The sequence below is a fragment of the Callithrix jacchus genome, chromosome 5 (assembly GCF_049354715.1).
Source record: "Callithrix jacchus isolate 240 chromosome 5, calJac240_pri, whole genome shotgun sequence".
NCBI lineage: Eukaryota > Metazoa > Chordata > Mammalia > Primates > Cebidae > Callithrix > Callithrix jacchus.
This window is the reverse complement of record NC_133506.1, coordinates 75,408,308-75,435,984: the sequence shown is the minus strand read 5'-3', so window position 1 is coordinate 75,435,984 and position 27,677 is coordinate 75,408,308. Positions and strand designations below refer to the sequence as shown.

Below are 27,677 nucleotides of genomic sequence, written 5' to 3'. Positions count from 1 at the left end.
TCAGCTCACTGCAATCTCCGCCTCCTGGGTTCAAGCAATCCTCATGCCTCAGCTTCCTGAGTAGCTGGGACTACAGGCATGTGCCACCATGCCCAGTTAATTTTTGTGTTTTTTAGTAGAGATGGGGTTTCACCATATTGGCCAGGATGGTCTCAATCTCTTGACCTCGTGATCCACCCACCTCTGTCTCCCAAAGCGCTGGGATTACAGGTGTGAGCCACTGCGCCCAGCCTCTGTCTAGTAATTTTTAAATGTATTCTAGGCATTATGGATGCCACATTGTTGAGAGTCTGGATTTTCATGTTTTTCTTTAAAGAATTGTATTCTGGCAGGCACTTAATTTATAGGAGATAAGCAGGATCCCTTCGTGTTTCTTAAAACTTAATGGATGTCTAGATGACAAGCATTGCCTTTCTAGGATCTCAGTTGAATGCCTGAGGTATTCAGTGATGTTCCTCCACCCTGGCTGATTGGAAATTCAATGTCTCCCAGCATTGTGCAACTTCTAGAACCTCTGCTTAACTCCAGGCTTTCCAGTAGCTGTTTCTGCCAGGCTTCACAAGGTCTTACCCTGCATGCACAGCTTAGTATTCAGCTAAGGTCTTCTTGACCTCTTCTTTTTCACATTTCCCTCTTTTCCAGTTTCTTGCCCCACATATTCCAGCCATTTCTAGACCCCAAACCCCAATTTCTGGCTCCTCAACTCAGAAAGCCCTCTTTACTCTGCTTGGATTCTACCTCTATGCTTTAAACTGTGGAAGGGCCTTCCAGCAGAAAGCCAGGAAAATCAAGAGGCTCATCTTGTATATTTACCTTCTCTGAGGGATTACAGACCTGTGCTTGCCTGTTGTCCAGTGTATACAAACAGTTGCTTCAACTCTTTTGGCTCGTCTTACAATTGTTCATGGAGAGAGGCTTAGTCCAGTGCCAATTATTCCTTCACATCTGATGGTGAAAATACCCCTTCTTTGGAGTGGACTCTCAAATAGCACCTCTTTTATGAGATAAATATATCTGAATATGATCTGTGGGATTTCAAAAAATAAAGTTTTTAGAAGGATAAAGATCACAATGTTGGCAGTGGTTATTCTAGGTAGTTTTAAAGCTTATCTTTTAACATTTTAAACTTATTTGTACAAGGCTTTTAATTTTGCTTTCTTAATTAGACTGTTAAATATTGAGATAAATTGTAGATTCATATGTAGTTCTATGAAATAATAAAGAGAGATTCTTTGTACCCGTTTGTCAGTTTGGGAATGTCCGCCTAGATTTCAGAAGATGTATGGAAATCCTGGATGCTCAGGCAGAAGTTTGCTGCAGGGGCAGGGTTCTCATGGGGAACCTCTGCTAGGGCAGTGCAGAAGGGAAATGTGGGGTTGGAGTCCCCAAACAGAGTCCCTGCAGGGGCACTGCCTGGTGGACCTGTGAGAAGAGGGCCAGTGTCCTCCAGACCCCAGAATGGTAGATCCACCAACAGTTTGCCCTGTGTGCCTGGAAAAGCTGTAGACACTCAACACCATCCCATGAAAGCAGCTGGGAGGGAGTCTGTACCCTGCAAAGCCACAGGGGCAGAGCTGCCCAAGACCATGGGAGCCTACCTCTTGCATCAGTGTGACCCAGTTGTGAGGCATGGTATCAAAGAGGATCATTTTGGAGCTTTAAGATTTGACTGCCCTGCTGGATTTTGGACTTGCACGGGACCTGTAGCCTCTTTGTTTTGGCCAATTTCCCCCATTTGGAATCGCTGTATTTACCCAATGACTGTACCCTCATTGTATCTAGTAAGTAACTGACTTGCTTTTGATTTTACTGGCTCATAGGTGGAAGGGACTTGCCTTGTCTCAGATAAGACTTTGAAGTGTGGACTTTTGAATAAAATCTGAAATGAGTTAAGACTTTGGGGGACTGTTGGGAAGGCATGTTTGGTTTCAAAACGTGAGGACATGAGATTTGGAGGGGTCAGAGCAGAATGGTATGGTTTGGCTCTGTGTCTCCACCCAAATCTCATCCTGAATTGTACTCCCATAATTCCCATGTTGTGGTGGGGAGACCTGGTGGGACACAATTTGAATCATGGGGTGGTTTCCCCCATACTGTTCTCAAGATAGTAAGTCTCACAAGAACTGATGGTTCTATTGGGTTTTTGCTTTTGCATCTTCCTCATTTTTCTCTGGCCACTGCCTTGTAAGACATGCCTTCTGCCTTCTGCCGTGATTCTGAGGCCTCCCCAGCCATGTGGAACTGCAAGTCCAATTAAACCTCTTTTCTCCGCACCAGTCTCAAGTATGTCTTTAGCAGCAGCAGGAAAATTGACTAATACAGGGAGTTTTTCTTTTGACATAGATTGAGACTTTTTTTTTTTTTCAAACTGGAAGCCCCTTAGGGTTCTTTTGGTCACTATGACAGTGAATGAACTTGTGCTAGGTAAAGAAAAACAAAAAGGAACTTAACAGAAGGATTCTGGGGCATCTCATAAACCCAAGTCTTCTGAGCAAAGTTTCCCAAAGGAGTTGCCTCTCTGTCACTTCTTCTCTCTCTTCAGCCCATTCCGTTTGGTCTTCTCCCTGCACTTTTTCCTTCATGGTCACCCAAACTCTCCACATCACCAGATTCAGTGGCCACTTCTCTGCCCTCATGTTGTAGATCTTGCAACAGTATTCCCCATTCCCTCCTTGAAACACGCTTGTTTTGGATCCTGGGACATCGTGTTCTCTTCCTGTTCATGAGCTGCATCTTCTCAGTGTTCCTTTGGTGATTCTTCCACCTCTTAACACTGGAGGTGTTCTCCCCACGCTTCTCTCTTCACATGGTTCATAGCCTCAGTGACCATGGTACCACGTGAACTCCCAAATAGAGAGCTGTAGCCCAGACCTCTCCACTGGGGTCAGATGGGGATAGAACTCAGACAAAGAAGGACTCTTGTTTTCCACTCCCAAATTATCCTCTCCACAAACTTCTCCATCTCAGTGAATGTGATGCATCAGTCTGCATTAAAGGAAAAGATAAAAGGGATGAAGTATCCAAGGAAAAAGTGCACACCCACTTGGGGACTGTACTCAGCCATGATGCAAGCTGTACCCACTTATTGTAGAGATTTTTGGCCCGAGCTTCAGCCTGGATTTTCTTAATCCATTTCCATCTGACTTAGACATAATGTCAGTCCCTGATTCTGGCCTGTCAGTGTTGGTTTCTGTTTGGATTGTATGCATGTGTGTTCATTTTTTCCTCTATCTATCTGGTATATTTGGTGAGAAGTTGGGAGATGTGCCTGATGCCCTAATGTCATAGTAAATGGTCCCCTAGAGTTCTAGAGTGTTCTAGACTGGGCTAAACGGGACTCTTGAAATCAGTGTTTGTTTCATAAAAAGTTGTAAAAACCACACCTGGCCAAGTATTGGGAGGAGCGTCTAATTTCAGTTCTGTTCACAAACCCTGATGAGTATTTGTTTTCTTGCTAGAGAGGTTTCGCTCGAAAGCATATTCATGAATGGGATGGAGGGGGAGAAGGTGAGATATTTTTCTTGCATAACTGGGAAAGAGTTTAAAAGAGAGTAAAAAGGAGACCAGAAAAGATGGGTGTGCCCATGTCTGAGAACAATTACCTGCTGCTGGATTAATAGAGAGAAGACAGCGTGGTAAATGGTTTATTACTCTGGAAGAGAAGAAAATATGTGCAAGGGAAAAGACAATGGATTGGACCAGCTTATCCCAAACTTATTCTGATAGTAAAGCAGCTAGAAGTCACAGTGCTCTGGAAGGAGAAAAGTCTTCCTCGCCCAAAGCTATGAAATATTCATCTCTGTCTTACAAACTAGAAATGATTCTATCTGTAGGAAGTGAGCAGTCTGTGTCAGGCTGCAGGTGGCTCACACCTGCAGGGATTACAGGTGGCTCACGCCTGTAATCCCAGCATTTTGGGATGCTGAGGCCAGCAGATTGCTTGAGCTCAGGAGCTCAAGATCAGCCTGGCAACATGGTGAAATCCTATGTCTATAAAAACAAATTAAAAATTAGCCAGGCATTATGGCATGTGCCTGTGGTTCCAGCTATTTGAAAGGCTGAGGCAGGAGGATCACATGAGCCTAGGAGGTCAAGGCTGCAGTGAGCTCTGGTCACACCAGTGCACTCCAGCCTGGGAAGCAGAGCAAGACCTTGTCTTTAAAGAAAAGTGAGAAGCCTGCAACGAATACAATTTGTCACAATGGCAATATTTTTTCACATCCAGAAAAACCAGAAAGCTGCCAATATATGTGCAATTGGCCCTTCTTGAGTTTTTACATTTACATTCATTTGCTGCTTTATTCTCCTGTGAGCATTTGCTGACAATTAAGGGCTCCAAGTTCAAAGGTGGCAGGATTAAACAGTCTCCAGCGTGAGTGCCCACGGTTTAGCCCAGGCACCCAAAGAATTCGGTTGCTGCCTGGAGTTTATGCCTTGGTTTATTGTTATGGTCTTCCTCTGGTTCCCCATCTTGGCAGTAATTTCAGTTTGCCCATCCCTGGCTCCATTATAGCTGCTCTTACTTGCATGGAGAAGCTGAATTGCCTGGCGCATACTTCATTTACCAGCTGAGAGAACGCTCTGTACCTCAGTCTCCTCATCTGTAAAATGGGGGTAAGGAGTGTCTACCTCACATGGATTTAATGACTTCATAGAAAACACCTACAACGGTGCCTTTCACATCGTAAGCTTTTGATTTCTATTGGCTGCTATTATTAAAATTATAATATACAAAGGTGACATTATACATCCTGTTGTCTTTTCAGTACTCTACCTGGGTAGAGTGCACCAGATAGACCTTAGTTCAAATTCTCTCTGCACTATCCATGTGTCCTTGGCGAAGTCTTTTAGCCAATAGCAGCAGAACTTCCTCATCTTTCCAAGTTCAGAGTGTTCTAGAGCAGCTCAAAATAAATGAGATCATGTTCTTCAAGCCCTAAGCACATTATCTGGCCCAATGTCAGTGCTGTGTACACATTAGCATCTTTCTCCTTCCCCTCCTTCATCCTCATCCCATTTCTTCTTGGCATTGACCACAGCTGTGGTCTTCCTGAGCATTCCTGTGCCCCTTCCTTGGTAAAGAAGGGCTTGAGCACAGGTGGGGAGTGGGCAGTCTTGTCTCTGCTTCTTCAGTGGTTCTTTCTTTTCATACACCTTTACTTAATCTTCTGCCCTCCCTGCACCTCCACACCATGTCCACCTGCCTTTTCCCATTTCCTCCCTCTCCTGGGCCCAGAGTCCTCCTCCTGCCCACTGGCTACCATCATTGCTGTAATAGACTCGTCTGGTGGCCAAATCATCCTCCAAGAATCTTACATCTTGAAAACTAAGCTAGGACAGGGAAGTGAACAGCCCAAACCCAAGGAGAATGAATCACTAACAGTGGAAACTCAGGCAATTTTTACGCAAGACATCTTCCCTGGAAGCCTCAAATTACAACACTAAGACGAAACAGTACACTCAGCCCTTTATGTGTCTAGAAAACAGTAGAAATGACTTCCTACGAACACGACATAGGAAAGAACATGGGCTTGGAGAGTTACGCCAACTTTGGACCGACTTCAGACTCAGGAATTGTGACCATAGGAACTCGAGTGAATAAATGACTTACCCTCCCTGAGCTGCAGGAAATGTGAATGATTATCATAATGTCACAGGGTAATTGTGATGACCAAACTAAGGAATAAAGTGAAAGTGCACAACGTACTACCTGACACAGATCAGCCACTCAATCATCACCTTCCTCCTTTTCTTCTTTCCTCCCTCCCTTCTTCTCTCCTACCATCCCACCCTCCTTCCTTCCCTCCTTCCTTCTTATCCTCCATGCTGAAACTTACGGAGTATTAACAAATTGGGTGGTTTGTTTTTGTTGTTGAGTTAAATAGGAATTCTTTATATATTCAGGATGTTAGCCCTTAATCAGATACATAATTTGCAAATATTTTCTTCCATTCTGTGTCTTGCCTTTTTACTGTTGATTGTACCCTTTGATGCACAGAGTTTTAAATTTTGATATTTAAATGTTTTTTCTTTTGTTGCCTATACTTTTGGGATTATATCCAAGAAATCTTTAACAAATCCAATGCAATGAAGCATCCCCCCAGTTTTCTTCTAAAAGTGTTATGATTTTAGCACTTTATATTTAGACCTTTGATCCTTTTTGAATTAATTCTTTATGATGTTGAATCTTCCTAACAACAGAATATGCATTTCCATTTACTTTTGCTTTTTTTGTGTCTCTCAAATATTTTCTTTATAAAATCTTGCATATTTTAAGAGTTTTTAAAAAAACTTTTGTAATCTTTTTGTTGCTGTTAGGGGTGGAATCTTGTTTCCCCAACATAACTTTTTATATGTGTAGTTAGATAATATTGATTTCTATATTAATTTGTGCCCAGCCACTTTACCTAACTCTGTTGTTGGGTATAGCCATTTTTCAGTTGATTATCTTGGGTTTCTGTGAATATTCTGAGGGTGAAAAATTATGAATTATGCCAGTATGAATTATGAATTAAAGCAACACTCCCATTCTCTCTCCCTCTTTCTCTTCCTCTTTCTTCTTCTCTTTCATTTTTTTTTTTTACTTTTTTTCTTTCTTTCTTTTTTTTTTCTCTCTCAAAAAAAATGAAGGCACATGAGATGATTGGATGTGGATTTGAAGAAGAAAGAATCAAAAGATAATAACTAGATTTTAAGCTTGAATTAGAAAATGGGAGTGCCAGTAGCAGAAGTAGGAACTACTTTGGAGTTTGGGTCTTCAACAAAAAATCCACATTATAGCATTTTCTATTAAGTAAAAATATACATATATACAGACACATACTTTTTAGTTTATTTAAAAAAAACAAATTATGCCAGTTCCATAATTGGCAAAGCTGTAATTTGTGAGCCAGAATGCATGACATATGACATATAAAAAGTCTCAGAAAGTTCCTCACCCACACACCTGTCCTGAAATTACTCGAAATATTTGAGCTGAGCAAGAAATGAACCAAAACAAAGGACTTATAAATAGTAATGGTAGAGTACGAAACAAAACAGTGAGCAATAAAATAAACAAAACTTAAAGCCACTGTCCAAAAATACCGCTGTTATCACAGTTATTAAACTTAATGTAACTGTCAAAAAATATTTAAAGAACTATGAAGTGGTATCAAATGTTTAATTCAGGCTGGGAACGGTGGCTCACGCCTGTAATCCCAGCACTTTGGGAGGCCGAGGTGGGTGGATCATCTAAGGTCAGGAGTTTGAGAGCAGCCTGATCAACATGGTAAAACCCCGTCTCTACTAAAAGTACAAAATTAGCCAGCTATGGTGGTGTGTGCCTGTAATCCCAGCTACTTGGGAGGCTGAGGCAGGAGGATAGCTTGAACCCGGGAGGTAGAGGTTGCAGTGAGCCAAGATTGCCATTGCACTCCAGCCAGTGAAACTCCATATCAGAAAAAAAAAAAAGTAAAGAAAAAAAATTTAATACAAATATGGATCTGTATTTTAAAAGAAAACGTGTTACATTAAAAAGAAGCGCTTAAAATTACAGAGGTCATTGTACAAACTATATAGGAATTTGATTCCTGCTAATGAGCTTTAACATCATGATTAAAGTGAACGATATTGTCAGAAAACCAAAATTTGCAGAAGTGACACATGAAGTTTAATACCTGAACAGACCAATAGCTCTGGAAGAAATTTGAAAAAGGATTCCAAAAATAGCCTTGAGGAGAGCAGCTGAAGTCACTCACTGCTGGGCAGAAAGGAGAGAGTGATCCTCATCTAAGCAGGAAGATGCATGATCATCCTCATTCCAGGCTCAGATTCTACTTACAGAATTACTGCTGTGTAATCCGGGAAAGTCCCTTCACCACTCAGAGCCTCTGTTTTCTTATCCGTAGTGTGGGAGCGTTGTACTAAATGGTACCAAAGGTGCCTTCCCAGTCTTCAAGTCAAATGTGTGTGTGTGTATGCATGTGTGTGTGCACACACGTGTGCATTTTGTGTAAAACAAAAAGCATGGCTTTCCAAGCCTAACTGTGTATCAGAATCGTGCAGGAGGTGTTTTATTTCTTGGCCTAGTCCTGAAGACATCAAGAGTTGGGCAGCAAAGATGTGTCTATGTTAAGAAAGCACTCTGGGCTGGGCCTGGTGGCTCATGCCTGTAATCCCATCACTTTGGGAGGCTGAGGCAGGCAGCTCCCTTGAGGTCAGGAGTTCAACACCAGCCTGGCCAACATGGTGAAACCCCGTCTCTACTAAAAATAGAAAAATCAGCCTGGTGTGGTGGCACATGCCTGTAATTTCAGGTACTTGAGAGCCAGGAGAATCACTGGAACCTGGGAGGCAGAGGTTACAGTGAGCTGAGATTGCTCCACTGCACTCCAGCCTGGGCAAACGAGTCAGACTCTGTCAAGAAAGAGAAAGAGAGAGAGGGAGGGAGGGTAGAAGAAAAGAAAAGAACTCTGATAGCTCAGCCTAGGCGAAAGAGCAAGACTCTGTCAAAGAAAGAAAGAAAGGGTGGAAGGAAGGAAGGACGGAAGGAGGGAGGGAAGGAAGGAGGGAGGGAAGGAAGGAGGGAGGGAAGGAAGGAAAGAAGGAGGGAAAAGGACTCTGATAGCTAACAGAGAACATATACTGAGTGCTTCTTATGCATCAGAAAAATTATTCTACACACTTGCCTATATTAACTCATTGTGCTTAACCTTGAGCTCTTTCAGACCCCAAGCATACACATGGTGTACCCTGTCTTTTAGGTGACACCAACACAGTATGACGTGAATGCAAAACTGGGCATGGACATCTGGTAACATTTGGTCATGAGGTAGTCATCAAGATGTTCCAAAATATATTAACTATAAACTTAATCTAGACTGACATTAAATCCCCCCCAGAGCCCCAGAAATTCTCAGCCCCAGTTTAGGAACTTCAGGTTGGGGGATTTCGAGGCAGCCAGCCTTGCACTGGTCCACTGTGTCTACACAAAAAATAGCAATGTTAAGGAAGTCCACATAAGGCAGTGAATCATTCAATAACTGCCTGGAAAAGGGCATGAGGCCGTGTAAAAATATAAAGGATCTTAGAGTCATGTCTACCATTCATGCAGCTTCCTCTAATTAACAGCTTACATGAACATGGTTCAGTTATCAAAACCAGGAAATGATCACTAACAGAGTCCTATTAACTAAATGACAGACCTCATTTGAATCTTAGCTATTTTCCCCCAATGTTCTTTTTCTGTTCTACAGTTCGGTACAGGATCCCACATTGTGTTGAGCCTTTATGTCTCCTTATCCTTAGTCTCTTCCAATCTGTGATAGTTCCTCTGTCTTTTCTTATCTTTGATGACCTGAACACTTTGGTGAGTACTCACCATAGTGAATGTCTCCCAGCTGGGTTTTGAATGGTGTTTTCTCATGATTAGGTTGTGGTTATGTGTTTTTGGCAAAAAACCCACAGAAGTGATGTTGTGTCCTTCCCTTCCCATTGCATCACAGCAGGGGACTCACAATGGTAATATGGCTTATTGCTGGTCAAGTTGACCTTGATCATATGGTTAAGGTGGTGTCTGCTGGTTTTCTTCACTGTGCAGTTGTTGTTTTCCCCTTTATAAGTGGTAATTATTTGGGGGAAAATACTTTGACACTAAACAAATATCCTGTTTCTCCACAGATTTTCACCAACAGATTTTTAGCATCCATCAGTGATTCTTGCCTGCAACAATTATTACCACAGTCTTTGCCTAGTGGCAATTTTCTATTTCTCTCATTCCTCCCACATTTATTCATTGGAATTCTTTCATAAAGACCTGTCATTTCTCCTCCATTTATGTTTTTATTCAATTATCTATAACATTTAATTATCCATAGACTCATGGGTATTTGTTTTTTCTATGAGTTATAATTCATCACTTTCTTTGCTCCTTCAGGTTAGTCCCTATGTCCTTTTGACACTCCCCATCATTTTTCAGCTATTGGCTTATTTTCTGGCCAATAGTTGTGCTGGGCTTATTTTGTATATTTCCTGTTTCAATCCTAGGATCAGCCATGTTTCTAAGGAGCTCTGGCTCCTTTAATCAGTGAATGGTATTTAGAAAGCAAGATCTGGGCACTAGGTGTGCTTTTTGTTACTGGGATGTCATTGCCTCTGAGCTTTCTCTGTAGACAGCTAGAAAATGCATGTATGTGTATTGATCCAAGCACACACCTTTTGAAATTTTTTCTCTATATATATCTGTATATACATTAAAAACCATGAGTTCTGGCTCGGCGCTGTGGCTCACACTTATAATCCCAGCACTTTGGGAGGCCAAGGTGGATGGATCATGAGGTCAGGAGATTGAGACCATCCTGGCTAACTGCTGAAACCCCATCTCTACTAAAAATACAAAAAATTAGCCGGGTGTGGTGGCAGGCACCTGTAGTCCCAGCTACTCAGGAGGCTGAAGCAAAAGAATCACCTGAACCTGGGAGGCAGAGGTTGCAGTGAGCCAAGATTGTACCACTGCACTCCAGCCTGGGCAACAGAGTGAGACTCCATCTCAACAAAACAAAACAAAACAAAACAAGAAAACCATGAGTTCATACTGATTCTTTCAAGTCTGCTCCAACTCCACAAGGCTCATTCCAGCCTTTCCCCTTGCTTATATGTCACTTCTTCCTTTAACTCTCATTATCTATGGTTTATTCACTTAATTGTCTAATCCTAGTGTACACATAAAGAACTTTCAGAAATGGAGTCTCGCTCTGTCACCCAGGCTGGAGTGCAGTGGTACAGTCTTAGTTCACTGCAACCCCCATCTCCTGTGTACAAATAATTCTTCTGTCTCAGCCACCCGAGTTGCTGGGACTACAGGTGCCTGCCACCACGCACAGCTAATTTTTGTATTTTTAGTAGAGACAGGGTTTCACCATATTGGTTAGGCTAGTCTTGAGCTCCTGACCTCAGGTGATCCACCCACCCACCTTAGCCTCCCAAAGTGCTGGGATTACAGGTGTGAGCCACTGTGCCTGGCCCTGAACTTTTAGAATTTTTAATTCACATTCATATAAGAAACATATTTAATAACTGGAAAACAGTATTTGCCTGTAGTTTTTATTTTTATCTTTGACCAGTATCTAGTCAAAGTACCATTTTACTAAGTTACTTAGGTTAGTTCTTTCATTCCCTATCCCCCTCAATGTGGTTACATTAGTCATTGATTATATGGTTAATTTGTGATTGCTTGTCTCCCATTTTTGGTCCCCTGCCCCCAAATCCTGGCTGGTTTCGATTATTCATTCAATTTTGCATATGTAAAATATTGCCACGGTTCTCAGCATTAAAATTCTACACGGAGATAATCCTCAGAGAATGGCTGCTCCTCCCTCATCTCGTTTCATTCCTTGATCCAATCTACCCTTTCCTCACTTCCACCTCCCATAGTAACCAATCTCCTTAATTTCTGATGTATCCTTCCTGTGTTGCAAATAATTCTTTTACTTAGGTCACAGTGGAGATTCTACCTTATGAAGGCATGAGGAAGGGAGTGGGGCAGAGTAGGGAGAGTCGAGGCTCGAAGGATAGGAAGTGGAGAGGGAGGAGTCATCCAGGATGGAAGCAGGCAGGGTCAGCCCAGGAATGCATGCCTTGGTGCTTTTCTTACTCAAAGCATGGGCCTGGAATATTCCATAACACCAGGAAAGCAGTGTGTAGAGCCAGACAGCTAATTTTTGGAGGCCCCCTGCATATGAGATGCGGGCCCTCTAAATCCTCCCTTCATCACTGTTTAGAAACCCCCAAGAGGCTCTCCTCCCTGCCTCAAGATGGGCTGCCTTGGGAAGCTGGACCCAGGCAGACCCAACCCCTCCTCTGAGCAGCCCTGCACCAAAGGAAAGGCGAACTCTCCACATCATGGCATCCTATCAACATGGGAAGAAAAGGTAGAAGCAGGACTGGCTCTCTCTGTGCCCTCTGGGGTCCTGCCAACCCACTCCAACTCCAGGCCTTTCTGCCCCATGCAGGATTCCCAGAAAAGACTCTGAGTCCTCTTCACTGGCTCAGAAGAGGAACTTGGAGATGGGGGAAGGCCCGGCTGTTGGATATTTCAACACCACCTCACCACTGGCAGGGAAATTGGTGGGGGGGGGGGGGCAGGGGAGGGCTTTGCTGGCAGCAGCTGGAATTTTAAAATGGGAGCTCCTCTCATCAAGATAGGGAGAGGGCTTGAGAGGGCAATGCCAGGGAAGCCAGGCCCTGCTTGCCTAACGTTTGAAAAAAGGCTTCATGCTGGGGAGGAGGGGTGCCACTGTCTTCCCCCCTCACCTCTGCCCCAAAGCCATGGGCTTCTGCTGACAAGCCATAAGAAACAGCTGAACTATTGACTCAGACGGAAATGAGCACGCCACAGGGCTGGGTGGTGAGCCTGGTGTGCTGGGTTAACCCCCAGGGCAGCTCAGCTGAGGATCCCTTGGCTGGGCTCCCTCCTTCCCTCTCTCAGGCTCTCAGGGCCTAGTGATTCAGGCAAGTCCTGCCTCTGAGAAGAACTTGGGGCAATCGTGAAAAAGCCTTGCAATGCCAAGGAGACAGGCAGACCAGAATTCCACCCAGTGCCTGAGGATTTCGTGCCCTTGCAGGGAGAAGGCTTTGATGTCTCCCTTGAACAAGGTTGGGCAGGGAGGGGGCACACGGAGGCCAGGAGATGGGACAGTCACAGATGGACCCCAAGATGAGAAGGTGAAGCCATGGACCAGCAGGCATTGGGTGGGGAGTGCTAGCAGCAGCCCCGTGACACTGGGTCCTGCCCCTTTAAGGACAGGAGTGTGCAGAAGTGGTGTTGGCTGAGAATGTTCATTTGCATCTTGCGTTTGCATCCATGACAGTGTGGGACGCATAGGGCAGGGTGACTCACTCCTGCTTCTGGCATTGCTGGCTTGGCCATTGCAGTGGGGGCTGAGCAGAGGGGTCTTAAAACCCAGATCACCCGGTTCAGCCTGTGCTCCAGGCTAGAGACGCCTGGGCACTGTGAGCCACCATGGTCATCACCGGTGCACTGAGAGAGTGTTGCTTTGTGTCCCCTCTGCACACTCCTGTGAGCCCTGACCCTTTCTCTGGAGGATGAAGGGCCATGCAGGGCAGCTGGTGTAGGGGCAGATGTGGTGGGGCACAGAATCCCCAGCAACTGAGAGTCTAGACCTCTTTTTTTTTTTTTTTTTAAGACAAAGTCTTTTCTGTCACCCAGGCTAGAGTGCAGTGGTGCAATCTTGGCTCACTGCAACCTCTGCTTCTCAGGTTCAAGCCATTCTCTGCCTCAGCCTCCTGAGTAGCTGTGCCTAGCTAATTTTTTGTGTTTTCAGTAGCTAATTCACCATACCTAGCTAATTTTTTGTGTTTTCAGTAGAGATGGGGTTTTCCCAAGTTGGCAAGGCTAGTCTCAAACTCCTGACCTCAGCTAATCCACCTGCCTCAGCCTCCAAATGCTGGGATTACAGACATGAGCCACTGTGCCCAGCCTACCTCTAAAAGCAAAATCATGTGAATCGTCTTCTTGTTGGGGTAGAAACATGAATTGTTTTTATTTTTCTTCTAGTAACTGCCTCTGACTATGCTGAGGGGCAATGTATTCTAGTGATTAAAATCCCAGACTCCTTGGGTTTATACCCTGGCTTTGCCGTCTCCTAGCTGTGTGACTTTAGGCAAGTTGTTTAACCTCTCTGTACCACCAATTTCCCATCTTCAACCTACTCCATCCAGCTTCCTGCAAAATCGGTCCAGCCTTCAACCTCTTACTGATAGGTTTCCCTCACCTTGCTGGCGGCCGCTCTAGAGAAGGCTCAGGTCAAGCTTTTGTTCCACCCTCACCCCGATCTGAAGCCCAAGCCTTTGACTTGCACTACAGTGGGTCTGCAAGCTGCGCCTTCTGCCCCTTGTCTCAGCCCTGCCATGGCTCACAGGCAGCAGAGGACCAGGCCAGTGAGTTTGCTGGCTGAGTAGATAGTGACCCGAGGAGCAAAGGGCAGCCCCCTCACGTTGGGTCATCCCAGTCTGTGTCAGGACTTCCCTGAAAGCCCTCTGCCGTCGACTTTGGGGAGAGAAGGAAGAGCCTTCCAGAATGGTTGATGACCCTTTCTCTCTTCCCAATCTTATAATGAGAGGGGTGGTGGGGGGGTCGCTGTGCTGGTCTGTACTGACACCTCCCCTCAAGCCCACCCGGGGTGGTTGTGCCCACATCCCTGACAATACTCTGTGGCTCTCAGAACTGTAGAATGCAGAGCATTGAGCACCTTTTGTCCCTAGAATTGGGTCTCGGCTACAATTTTAGAATAAAAAGTACTCCCGGATCCCCTTGGCTGTTTATACCGGTGTCAACTCTCTCCCACCTGCCTTGATCAAGCCCCTTGTCCTCACTGGGCCTCAGCTTCCTCTTCTGTAAAATGAGGGACTTGCTGGGGAGGCCTCTGAGCTCCCTCCGGAAACCTGCCCTGGGGGTAATCTGGGAGAAATCAGCCTGTGAGGACAAAGGGTCATAATGACATCTGGGCCAGCCATTTATGCCCAGACTCATCCAGCAGGTGCCGTTAGCCCTGAGATGGAATAGGACCCACCTCCAGAGGGTCTTGTGGTTGGGCTGCCACGGGAGGCAGAAAGGTAGGGCTCATCACAGGTGTTAGTCCCCATGGATGCTCATCCATGCCAGGTACTGGTACAATCCCGGGTCAGGGAGGGCTCTGCCCAGTCTGGCTCAGGGTCAGTGGATTCACCACCTGAGCTATCTGTGGAGGAGTAATCAGAAGACCAAAGGCAACATCACAGTCACATGGAAGGGCCTCAGGTTGTCTTTGGGCATCCAGGTGCTGCTAATGGATACACCCAAGGTCTTGACTCAACAGTGAAAGCTTTTCTTTTTTTTCTTTTTTCTCTTTTTTTTTTTGGAGACAGAGTCTCGCTCTGTCACCCAGGCTAAGGTGCAGTGGCGCAATCTGAGCTCACTGCCTCCCAGGTTCAAGGGAATTTTCTGCTCAGCCTCCTGGGTAACTGGGATTACAGGTAACTGACACCACGCCCGCTTAATTTAAAAAATTTTTTCTTGGTAGAGTTGGGGTTTCAATGTGTTGGCCAGGCTGGTTTTCAACTCCTGACCTCAAGTGATCCACCCGCCTCTGCGTCCCAAAGTGCTGGAATTACAGGCATGAGCCACTGTTCCTGGCCGCCGGTGAAAGGTTTTCTGCACTCAGCTCTCCACCTCCACAACCAGAGGGTATGGGACCTGGTGGGTTATTCTGTGTCCTGGGCCAGCCCAGCTCCCTGGTCTGTGCTCCCAGATCCAGGTCCTCAGTGAGCTAATTCATGCACCCAGACCATGGCATGGGCTGGCCCCCCTTTTCCAACACTTTTCCCCTCACTTGTCCTGGCTTCCTCATCCAGCTTAAATGTCTGTTCTTCAGAGAGGCCTCCCTGATACCCCAACACTCTGATGGGGGGTCCCCACTTGTCCCACTCCCAGCACCATCCTTTATAGCACTTCTTACTTGCTGGGATCACCTCTTTCTTTGTTCCATTGCTCAATGTCTGTGCCTCCCACCGAGGAGCACAGCTGTTTGGTTCACTGCTGTCTCCCCAGTGTCTAGCACATGGCAGACGGTCAGTGAACCCAGGACGGACCTCAGGTGCATGTGCTGCCTCCTCCATGCTCACTGTGGCACCATCTGGCTTTGGAATATGTAGCCCACCAGAGACACTGGCGAAGGAAGGCTGGACAGCTCACAAAAGGCTTAGCTTTCAACTTAGCCAGTGGTGCCTCCCAGGCAGGGGAGGCAGGAGGATTTGCCTGTGTGGGGCCTCTGTAAGCTGAACACTCCAGCCGCACAGCAGAACCCAGGTTAGGATTTCATCTCTTTTTGCATGTCATTTGCATGGCTCAGCTCTGAGCTCTGTGCTTCCTCTTCTGGCTTCCTGGTCTGTTCCCAGATCCACAGAGCTAGACTGAAGCTTTCTCGGCAACCCTCTACAACCCGGCCTGACAGGCCAGTGAAGGGGTCTGCCCAGAGGGGGTGAATGCAGCGACATCCCCGAGGTCAGGGTCGATGGCAGCAGTGACTATAGCAGGACAGCGCTTGTGCATTGGAAGCTTCCTCAGCGGGTCTGCCAGTTTCATCTCCCCAAGAGCCCCATGAGGTTAGCACCATCGTCACCTCATTTTACAGATAAGTCAACTGAAGTTTGGAAAAGTTAAAGAATTTGCCCAAGGTCACATGGCTAGCAAATATCAGAGTCCAGGTTTGAGTCTAAGCCTGTTAGATCCCGGAGCCAGGCTTAATTACTGAGCCAAATCACCTTCTGTGGCTTTGCCATAGACCTGGGAGCCCTTATACATGACTAGGAAGCTGGGCTGGGCCTGCTGGGGGCACTCAGTTCCCTAAATGGAGTTAAAACCCTCCTGAAATTCCCACTTCAGTGGCCTTCCAGCTCAGCTAAGCACCCCTTGGTTTCTCCTTAATAGGATGAGGAAGGAGGGCAAGGAAGGTCTTTGAATAACAGGTGAAATTGCCAAGCCTCAGGGGAAGGAAAGAAAAATGACAAAAGTGTAGGTTAGGGCAGAAAAGAAATAGGTGCCTGTGACCCAGGCACCCAGTCAGAGAGAGATTGCTCCAAGCTTATTGAGTGAATTCCTGTGGTTTTCTCATCAGGAACACGCTCCCTGCCCCATTCCTGGGGGTTTGGGGCACACAGCCTTGGAAATTCAGAAAAAGTCCTCCAAGTGATTCTGATTTTCCCCTCAGGATCTTCCTGCCAAGCCCACTGGGGTCTGACCACTCCATGGGTACTTGGCAGTACTCCCCATTACCCAGTGGGGAAGGCAGGTCCCTTTCCACCTCTCTGCTCCCACCCCTGACCCCTTACTTCCCACACCTCTGTCCTGTTCTGCTGCAGGGGTGCTCTCTCCTGCCACTCAGATGTGGCCCTCCAGACGCCGTTCCTTCCCTGGGGATGGCTGTAAGGTCCCCGGTGCTTTCCCACAGCACCTGAGCTATAGCTGGGCTGGGCTGATCATGCCACACTGTGAGCACCCATTGTCTTTACTGGACCAGGTACTCTCCAGGAAAGGAGCTCGACAAGCTGACTGGTGTCTGTCCCCCATGCAGGCGATGACTCAGGATGCAGCCAGGGGCCACGACATGCACAGAGGACCGCATCCAGCATGCTCTGGAGCGCTGTCTGCATGGACTCAGCCTCAGCCGCCGCTCCACCTCCTGGTCAGGTAGGTCTGAGGGAGCCGGGGAGGCAATTGAGGCTTCAAGGAAGCCTCAGGGGCCACAGTGGGAACTGGACCAGGCATGGAAGCAGGAAGATTCTAGTTCAAACCCTGTCTGTGTGACTTGGGCAAGTCCCTAGACTTCACCTGGGCAGGTGCCTGGCACAGCACTTGATGTAGTCAGTCCTCAGTATCTGGCACTTTCTCCCTTCTCCCACAGTATCTTCTTCATCCTACTCGGGGCTGCCTTTTGCTTCTGGAAGAATCCATTGAATCTGCCTAGAAAACTACCTCTGCTGATTCTGAAAAAGCAGCTGGGAATTCACAGGCAGCTCTCCCCAGAATTCTCCTGTTTATTTCTAGTTCCCCTTATAGCTCTATCCTCCTCTTCTCTATAGAATAAGGGAAAATTCAGCAGAGCTTCAGACAGGACTGGGAAATAGGGTGTCTGCAGTCCTGGGCAGTTGCATCTCTGAAGGCTGGAGCCTGGCTGTAATAATTGCTTATGCTTGTAGAGCTTCCTCACACCCCGTATCTCACTTGCCTCCCTAACTTCTCCATAAGTAGCCACCCAGTACTCCTTGAACATACGGATCCCTCTCCACCTTTGCACTTGCTGCCTGGAACTCTTCCCTGGGAACTGCACAGAGTTGGCTCCTTCTCATCCAGGTCTCAGCTCAAATGTTGCTTCCTCTGAGAAGCTATCCCTGGCCTTCAGAATGAGGCAGACCTGGGTGAAAGCTATCTCCCACTGGCTGTACAACCCTGTGCAAGCCACTTACCCTCCCAGGACCCTGGCCCTACTTGACTTGTCTGCAAAATGGGAATAATAATAAGAACCAGCTGGGCATGGTAGCTCATGCCTGTAATCCCAGCACTTTGGGAGGTGCAGGCGGATGGATCACCTGAGGTCAGGAGTTCGAGACCAGCCTGCCCAACATGGCAAAACCCCATCTCTATTAAAAATACAAAACAGCTATGTGTGGTGGCAGGTGCCTGTAATCCCAACTACTTGGGAGGCTGAGGCAGGAGAATGGCTTGAACCTGGGGGCGCGGAGGTTGCAATGAGCCAAGATCAAGCTACTGCACTCCAGCCTGGGTGACAAGAATGAAATTCCATCTCAATAAATAAATACATACATAAAAATAATGGAACCACTTTCCTGAAGAGACAGTGGGAGGCTCAACAAAGATAACAGAGGCCTAGTACTGTATTGGCACATAGTAGGTGGTCAATAAATGGTAGTTTTCTTTCTTGTCTCCTATCCAGGTTTTGATGGAACCTAAGCTGAGCTGGGGAGAGGGATATTGTTAAGCAAAAGCATATAAAAATACTTGACTTTTGCAAATTTTACAACAACCTGTGACCACATGGACACATTATTAGAAGCCTCCAGAACTTTGGAAGGAGCCTGTACACATGAGCGGTCCTGGAGCTTGAGCTCCACAAAGTTCAACTGCAATCCATTTCCACTCCTGCAGCTCTCAACGCCCCCATTACACACACACACACAACCAGTCCCTCCCTGCGCCCCTGCCCTGGGCTGTCCCTTTAATTTGTAGGGGTTTACCCTTGCTGACTGCAGGGAAACAGAGACTGACAAAATAAGAAAGCCTGGGGGAAGTTACAGAGTGACAATGTGCTCATGGTAGCTTTTAAAATAGAACTAGTTTAGCTTCCCCTTCCTGGGCTCCCTGGCCAGTCCCGGGAAGCTCCATGGTCGCTGTAGACTTGGGCTTGCATCTTGGGATGGAACTCATCGTGGCTCCTCTCTGTATTCTTCCAGCAATTTCTGCCTCTGTTCTAACCTCCCTGCAACTCATAGGTACCACTGTAGAAAGCCAGGGCAGGGGAGGTTTTGGGAGAAATGGTGCTCCCACAGGGAGCGGAGTTGTGGTGAGCTCATTGTCCTCTAAAGGAGATCCCAGCCCACATCTCTAGTTCCTGTGTCTCTTGCTTCTGCAGGTACAGGGAACTTGTCATTATGTCTTGATGGGGCATGGTAGGGTCAAATGTGGATCCAGCATCTTCTCCTGGATTCGCTTACTTTAGAAAGGAGTGTTTCAGTGCAATCCCACAGAAGAATGTTCCAGCATAAATGCCCCTTCTCTGCAGCCCCTGCTTAAGCATGGCCCAAAGAAACTAGAACTGACCCTTCGCCTCTCTCTCCTTTTCCAGCTGGGCTGTGTCTGAACTGCTGGAGCCTGCAGGAGCTGGTCAGCAGGGACCCCAGCCACTTCCTTATCCTCCTTGAGCAGATCCTGCAGAAGACCCGAGAGGTGAGGGAGAGTCAGGAATGGAAGGGCAGAGCTGGGGTTGGCCCTGTAGAGTGGAGAAATAGGTCCCAGAGAACATCATTCCCAGGCACCTGGACCTCTAGAGGGGCTTGGCAAAGGCCCTAGGAATCTGTGAGTTCTGTGTTTCGGCAGTGCTTGCGCCTGAGGGGTTTCTAGGTAGGAATGCACTCAGTAAGGACACATCACACACAAGCCAGGGTCCTGTGTTCAGCCACAGACATGACTTGTAAGTCCACGTATTGACTAGGAAGGGAGAAGACACTTTACCCGATTCCCTTCCTCAAAAAGATCCATAAAAATAAAGACACGAAAGGGAAAACTGATCGAAAAGGTAAACTGAGGCCCCCTCTCATAGTTTCATCAATGGCTTTTATGACAATGAAGAGGGATGTGTTTAGTGTTGAGCTGAGCTTGGGTTCCAGAATAGCCGTGAGTCCCAAAAGAGGATTTGGGCTTTTTAATAAGGAATTCTCTTTTATGGGGTGTGTGTGTATGTGCGTGTGCATCTGTGTGTGTGTGCGTGCGCATGTGTGTGTGTGTATTATTTTAAATACATGACTGAGTTGGAAAACACGTTACTTTCAGTCTCAGTTACCTCTCTCCCTGTAAGAAGATGCCCAAGGTCACACCACTATTTACCTGGTACTTTTTTTACCCTCATCAAAAGCCACCCAGCTTGGAACAGCTGACCTCGTAAGTGCATAACATATAAACCCAAATGGAAAGTCTGGACCACTGTGGAGCAATATGGAAGGGTTTCATAGAAAGGTAGACCCATGAGGCATGGTAGACACATTGTCGACTAAGGGTAAAGAGAAAGAGAATTCTGAATTTGGGCCTACTGAGGTCATCCAGCACAGAAGACATGATGGGGCTTTCTCTGTGTCTCCAACTCCCATGAGTTCCAAAATGGGCTGAGAAACCTTTGGCATTTTGATGAATGAATTCTAAATCATGTGCTGTGCACATGTGTGCATGTGGTGTGGTAAGTTGTATCAGAGAGACAGTCCACAAAAAGATAAATAGAATTTGTAAACAAATATGAAAAAATGATAATGAAATAAATGCAAATTAAAACTATGATGAGACAAACTTTGCCTAACAAATTAGCAAGTAAAAAAAAGGTAAGGCCAGGTATGATAGCTTGTGCCTGTAATCCCAGCACTTTGAGAGACTCGGGTGGGAGAAATGCTTGAACCCAGGAGTTCAAGACCTGCCTGGGCAACATAGCAAGACCTCATCTCTACAAAGAATACAAAAAGTCGCCAGTTGTGGTGGTGTGCACCTGTAATCTCAGCTACTTGGGAGAGGAAGGCAGGAGTGCTTGGGCCCAGGAGGTCAAGGCTGTAGTGAGCCAAGATTGTGCCGCACTCCAGCCTGTGTGATCTCTCTCTCTCTGTCTGTCTCTGTCTCTCTCTCTCTCTGTCTCTCTGTTTTTGTTTTGTTATGTGTTGTTTTGTTTTTAAAATAACCAATGCAGGAAGAGCATGGTGAAACTGGTACTTTTATATATATAAAATATTATAAATGGCAAAATCCTTTTGGAAAGCAATATGACAATATGTCTCAAAGGTCATAAAGGTCTATAAATATGTTGATAATCTTTGATTTGTTGACTCCACTTCTTGAACTGTTTTCTAGATAAATAATCCAAATTATAAAAAAAGGAATGTGCGTAATGGTGTTCATTGCAAAATATGTAAAATGCCAAGAAAATAATCTTGAATGTCCACAATGAAACTAGTAAGTTATGGAGGTCTACCAGATGGAGTATAATGCAGCTAAAAATAATGGATGTTATCCAAGGACATAAACAACATTTAACATATAATACAATTGCATCAGTAAGATTTATTAAATAGTTTAGGGGAAATTGACTAAACATTTGGAAAAAGATAAAGTGAGATCCCCAACTCACACCATACAGCAGGTGAAATTCTAGTTGCATTAAATATTTCTTTCTTTTTTTTTTTTTGAGACAGAGTCTCAGCCTCCCAAGTAATTGGGATTACAGACGCACACCACCATGCCTGCCTATTTCTTTTATTTTTAGTACAGATGGGATTTTGCTGTGTTGGCCAGGCTTGTCTCAAACTCCTGGTCTCAAGTGATCTGCCCTCCTCGGCCTCTCAAAGTATTGGGATTATAGGCATAAGCCACTGCACCCAGCCTAAATGTTTCAATTTCAGAAAATGAAGCTTCAAAAAAATAAGAAAATATATATGAATATTTACATGATCTTTGCATGCAAAAGCAAAAATCCATAAAGGAAAACTTAACACCTGTAATTTCTGTACATGACAAATATATATATAATTAAAAGGCAAACAACTAACTGGAAAAAAAATATTTATAGCACAAATAACAGGTAAGTGTATAACCAGAAGGGGGAAAAGATAGTCTTAGAGACCATGTAGTAAAATAGAAATTTACTTATAATTCTGTATGTAAAATATATTAGGAGTTAAGTATACACACAGCTTATAGCTTCGCAGACACAGGAACAGAAAACCAAACACAGTATGTTCTCACTCATAAGTGGTAGTTGAACAATGAGAACACATGGACACAGGGAGGGGAACATCACACACCGGGGCCTGTCAGGAGTGGTGGGCAAGGGGAGGGAGAACATTATAACAAATACATGCGAGGCTTAAAACCTAGATGTCCGGTTGATGGGTGCAGCAAGCCACCATTGGCACGTGTGTACCTATGTAACAAACCTGCACATTCTGTACATGTATCCCAGAACTTAAAGAAAATACATAGGGCAAAAGTGGTGTCAGGAGAGGGACATTGATACATTAGCTGTGGTTGGGTTTGGGAGGGAAATTTTTTAGTGTTTTCGTTGACATCTACTTTCCAAATGTTTATCATGTAATTACACCACTTTTCACTTAAAAAAAAAAGAGGTCGGGGGCGGTGGCTCACGCCTGTAATCCCAGCACTTTGGGAGGCCAAGGCAGGTGGATCATGAGGTCAAGAGAGAGACCATCCTGGTCGAAATGGTGAAACCCCATCTCTACTAAAGATACAAAAAAATTAGCTGGGCATGGTGGCGTGTGCCTGTAATCCCAGCTACTCAGGAGGCTGAGGCAGGAGAATTGCCTGAACCCAGGAGGCGGAGGTTGCGGTGAGCCGAGATCGCGCCATTGCACTCCAGCCTGGGTAACAAGAGCGAAACTCCGTCTCAAAAAAAAAAAAAAAAAAAAAAAAGAGGCTAGAATGAGAAAGAACTGCTGTATTCTGCCTCAGGGAGCCCTGGACCCCGTGAATGAGTCTTGCTCTCTGTCTCATCCTCTCCACAGGTCCAGGAGAAGGGCACCTATGACCTGCTCACCCCTCTGGCCCTGCTCTTCTATTCCACTGTTCTTTGTGTAAGTCCAGCATGGGCCAGGACGTGGGAGGCGAGGGAGGAGGAGGAGGGAGAGCACCCTCTATCTGGGCAGAACCCTCACACCTCTGGAGATAAGCGGAGAGAGAAACTGTCAAGAACCAGCATGTGAAATGGCTTTCAACACTTAGATGGCTTCAGAAGAGCCACCATGAGAGGCTTCCAGTGACTCCATGTGGCCACCATGGTGCTTGGCATCTGTGAGCTCCCATGAAAGAACTGCTGTCACTGTTCACAAGCCACAAAAGATATTCTGTGTCCACCTCATTTTTCACCCGCGGTGGTCAGTTTCACCCAATGTGATTTCCTCCAGTGGTACCAAATGTGTGCACTGACTGATTCCACCCTCAAAAAATAAACATTTACCTGTAATGAGGCTATTTAAGGAAAGGTAGTTTAGGCATTGAAGACCATTATCTGTAACAAGTGGCAGCAATGGCACCATTTACCAGTAAACGGTCAGCCTTTCAGAGAGGCTCACTCAAGCATTGGATAAAGCAAGTCCCTTCCAGTAGAGACACCCCGGGTGCCATCTTGCCCATCTGTAACTCACTCCTGGTGGGTAACTTCCAGTTCCTCCTGACCTTGTCCTGGGACACACATTGCTGCCAGGAAAGGTGTGTCTTTTGTGGAATATTCCAGAAAGGGAGCAGAGGCTATTCGGGACTATCTGAGCCCTTTCTCACCTAGATCTTTCTGCTTGTTGCCTGCCTCCATCCTAGACACCACACTTCCCACCAGACTCGGATCTCCTTCTGAAGGCAGCCAGCACCTACCACCGGTTCCTGACCTGGCCTGTTCCTTACTGCAGCATCTGCCAGGAGCTTCTCACCTTCATTGATGCTGAACTCAAGGCCCCAGGTAAGCATGGAGGCAGCTGGCCCGGGGGTAAGGTTCACAAGGTAAGAATGCTTCCAGCTCTTCTGAAGCTGTTCTTTGTGACCCTCCTTACCTTGTATCCTTTGGTTCATCTCTGCCCATGCCTTGGTTCACAACCTTGGAGGCTCTTCTTCATGACATGGTCAAGCATCTGATGGTTGAATCTGATGGTTGAAAGTAAACATGGGAGGTAACTTGAGAAGGAATTCTTAAAGGAAGCAGGAGCAGGCACTCAGGGCAAGGAGACCTCGTTACTTGGCCTGTGCCTCTGATCTGGTTGGTCAAGGGGTCTCCAAGTCTGCCCAGGTCAGAGAAGCCCCAGGATGCTGACAAGAGGCCTTTGCATGGTCTCTGTGCCCGAGGAACAAGTAGGGAATTGCGTGCGTGGGTTGATGCAGTCCTGGTCGGGGAAGGTGGTTGGTACCAGGAATGATGGCCTCTGTGACAAGTGTGGACAAGACCTGGCACAGTTTTCATGTGTGGGGTCTGAAAAGCAGTAGTTCTTCAGAAATTGCAGGTGCTGTCATAGACATGAGAATGATGTCTAAGGAAACTATGATAGTGCAGGAGAAAACATAGTCAAGGGTGATTTACCAAGCGGCTCAGCAAATCAGTACTCAAAAGAATAAAGTCACAAAAACATCTCAGTAGATGCCTCTAAAATAGTTCATAAAACCCAACACCATTCCTGATATTCAAAACCCCTCAATATATGGAAATGATTACCCTAGAAGCGCTTTTAATATGGCAATAGCCCAAGGTAAAATACTAGAGGCATTTTCTTTAGAGTCAATCATCTTCTCCCTTTGGCTTATAGGTTTTTTTTGCCTATGCAAAAAGACAAAAATAAAGAATACTTTCTCTTCTGAAGAAGAGAAATTTTAATTTGTTGGAGCTCAAATAGTTGCTTTCCTGTGAAGAATGAGAGAATCCCCTGAACGAAGAATTGTCAGAACTAGAAAACAGGTAGCAAATAGCTTTTTTATAAACCAGCATTAACCAGCAAGCAAACATAATGAGAAAACCCAATTTACAACAGCAATTAAAAATAAAAAATAGGCCAGGTGCAGTGGCTCACGCCTGTAATCCCAACACTTCGGGAGGCCAAGGTGGGTGGATCACGAGGTCAGGAGATCAAGACCATCCTGGCCAACATGGTGAAACCCCATCTCTACTAAGATACAAAAAATGATCTGGGTGTGGTGGTGTATATAGCCCAGCTACTCGGGAGGCTGAGGCAGGGGAATTGCTTGAACCTGGGAGGCAGAGGTTGCAGTGAGCCGAGATCCCACCACTGCACTCCAGCCTGACGACAGAGTGAGACTCCGTCTCAATAGGAATAAATAAATAAATAAACAATAAATAAATTTTAAAAATTTTAATGATCTATGTAGAGAAAACAAACTTTGCTGAAGAATGAATAACTGAAGAATTATATTGCTGAATTGAATCAATATGGTAATGAGACCAAGTGTTAGAAAAATAAACATAACCACAATCAAAATACCAAGATATTTAAAAAATTAAAAAAATATGTAAATAAACATAATATGTAAACATTTTACATATAAATAAATTTATATATAAAGAAAATAAAATCTATTTGAATGCACTTAGATATATTCATTCATATATTTTTAAAGGAAAGTAAGATAACATTTCCATTTTTGAAGGTACTATAGGTCTATAGTTATTAAAATAGTACACTATGATTATAAGAGTAGGTAGATAATGGAACAAAATATATCTAGAATCAGATTAAATACTCAAAATTGTATTATATGACAAAGTGGCATCCTTAAATTATTGATGAAAAAATCAGTTATTTCATAAATGATATCAGGATAATTGGTAGACCATAAAAAAAATTGAGTTAGAATTCTATCTAAAAATGCTGGGTGCTGTGGCTCACGCCTGTAATCCCAGCTCTTTGGGAGGCTGAAGCGGGCAGATCACCTGAGGTCAGGAGTTGGTGAGGAATGGGGGGCTGTGTTTGCTAAAGCATCAGAAAGAATACCCTTTAACCCAGCAATTCCATTCCTGAATTTTATCCTGATGAATCCCTATGGATGCACAAAGATGAGGCTACAAAGATGTTCATCGGTGCATTCTTGCTAATAATCAACTGATACCGAAAAACCTAAATATTGAACATGGTCGAGTATACTGTGGTGAAGTCATTTGGTGGAATGATATTGAATTATTAAAAAGGATATTGTAGAAATAGGTACTGAGCTCAAAAGATGTTGAGTGAAAAAGCACGCCCCTCAATACTATGTATGTTATTTTTGTTTCTCTCTTTCTAATGTATAAGTGCACCAGGCCCTGTTTAGTACCAGCAGCATTTAATTCTCACCTTACACATTAAACACACACAGGATGGAAGTACCACATCTTATTCCCCAACAACTTACGGACCCTAGGAACCTCAAGACTGAAGTTTGGCTTGTAAATTTCTTTGGAAGGGTTCATAACTTTCCTATCCAACCAGTCACTTGATCTGTCTATGCCTGTCTGAGCCTCACCCAATCAGCTGATCTGCCTGCCCCAGTCAGCTGTCTGTCATTGCAAAGAGCAGAGCAGGTACAGCTAGGGTTTGGCCAACCCCCAAGTCTACCTATAACAAGGTCCTCACCTGATAGTAGAGACTTGGGTGGAGATTTAGGACATCAGGAAGACCCTTAGGAGGCGCGAAAGGCATCTGCCAACTCAGCTTCCCAAGGAAAGGAACAAACCCTAAAGGAACAAGCCAGTTTAAAGTCAAACTCCTTCATTCCCTCCCTCACTCCCTCCCAAAACAAACAGACCTGGATCTCTTCTGAGCTTGCTGGTGACTGGAGTTCCTTTGGTAGGAGGCAATGCTTTCTTTCCTTTCTACAATGCTCAGAGAAAGAATTTAAAATCCAAATGTCCTGGCAGGGCCTTGGGTTTATACCAAAGACCTAAATGATTCTTTTTTTGTTTTGAAAAGGATAAGGGAGTTGTGAGGTTGGGGGAGGGGATTACCTGTGGGGAGACCACTTCCCAATTTCAGTAGAACCAGCTGCCTCTCCTCAGCTCAATGCACGCTATGCCTTGAGATGTTTTTGCAGGTGGCTGGGTAGAAACTCTGTTCTGGGCAGCCCAGAAAGCAGATGTGGCATACAGGGGCAGGCGATGGTGAGGCCCAAACCCTGGAATGATAAAATGTGAAGCCTGCAGCTTGTTGAAAAATGCTCTTGTGTGATTTTTAACAGGCATGTGGTAATCTTTTTGCCCAATTCCTGAGTCCCTCCCACCCCCAGTTAAGTGGAGAGAGGGCTAGAATGGAGGCCAGGGAACTTGAATGCTTGAAGGAGAGGCAGAATAACTTAGTGACTACTAGTCCTTGGGACCAGACCATTGTGCTTTCAAATCCTGGGTCTGCTGTTCACTAATTGTGGGCCTTCAGCAAGACATTTAGATTGTGAGCTTCAGTTTCCTCATCTGTAAAATGGGTATATAGCAATGCCTCCCAGTCAATGCAGTTAGTGAGTATTAATGTTGGCCTAATTGATTTCACCATGCTGGGGGCAGTAAGGGCTGCAGTGGTGTTAGCTTAGATAGGTAGGTCCTGGTAAAGTCACAGGTAGAAATGAGAAGAGATGCGGGGGGAGCCCTCCACCGTGAAGTCTTAGGGATCCAGTTGCCATGGGAATGAATGAAACAGTTTATCCTGCTTTGATGTGGCTGGGTAGCAGAGGAAGTGGGCCTGTTATCAAGGCTGGGGGCCTCCCCCTGCTTCCTGACTCCACCTCCATACAATCACCCACTGCCTCAACGCCAGGGGTGGCAGGAAACCTCACGTCAGTGCCACAGGGTCCTGCCCACCACAGCCCTCTTGGGCTCAGCCCACATGTTTATTGAATA

The 27,677-nt window shown here is 45.5% G+C and overlaps 1 protein-coding gene and 1 long non-coding RNA gene across 8 annotated transcripts in view; one reads left to right on the top strand and one right to left on the bottom strand.

The window, feature by feature from the left end:
- PIK3R5 (phosphoinositide-3-kinase regulatory subunit 5) overlaps window positions 1–27,677 on the top strand; it is an 82,525-nt gene that overhangs the window by 34,887 nt on the left and 19,961 nt on the right. For 2 of the 5 annotated variants that reach the window (XM_054255837.2, XM_035300012.3), the window contains exons 2-5: window positions 17,109–17,224; window positions 19,398–19,498; window positions 22,825–22,893; window positions 23,633–23,771. In XM_054255837.2, coding sequence (XP_054111812.1) covers window positions 17,122–17,224; window positions 19,398–19,498; window positions 22,825–22,893; window positions 23,633–23,771 — 412 coding nt within the window. In that variant the 5' untranslated portion in view covers window positions 17,109–17,121. Of the gene's footprint in view, window positions 1–17,054; window positions 17,225–19,397; window positions 19,499–22,824; window positions 22,894–23,632; window positions 23,772–27,677 lie in introns of all 5 variants that reach the window. The other 3 variants (XM_035300011.3, XM_035300010.3, XM_035300013.2) reach the window with 2 other exon arrangements.
- On the bottom strand, window positions 890–26,931 carry LOC103793069 (uncharacterized). 3 transcript variants are annotated; one of them, XR_013535580.1, is made up of 6 exons: window positions 26,796–26,931; window positions 26,597–26,663; window positions 26,425–26,525; window positions 23,863–23,953; window positions 3,603–3,652; window positions 2,892–2,985 (listed from the first exon to the last, which is right to left on the bottom strand). It is a non-coding gene; the product is annotated as an uncharacterized LOC103793069 (long non-coding RNA). The 3 variants fall into 3 exon arrangements; XR_013535578.1 differs by lacking the exons at window positions 2,892–2,985; window positions 3,603–3,652 and adding an exon at window positions 890–1,025; XR_013535579.1 differs by lacking the exon at window positions 3,603–3,652 and having other exon boundaries at window positions 2,275–2,985.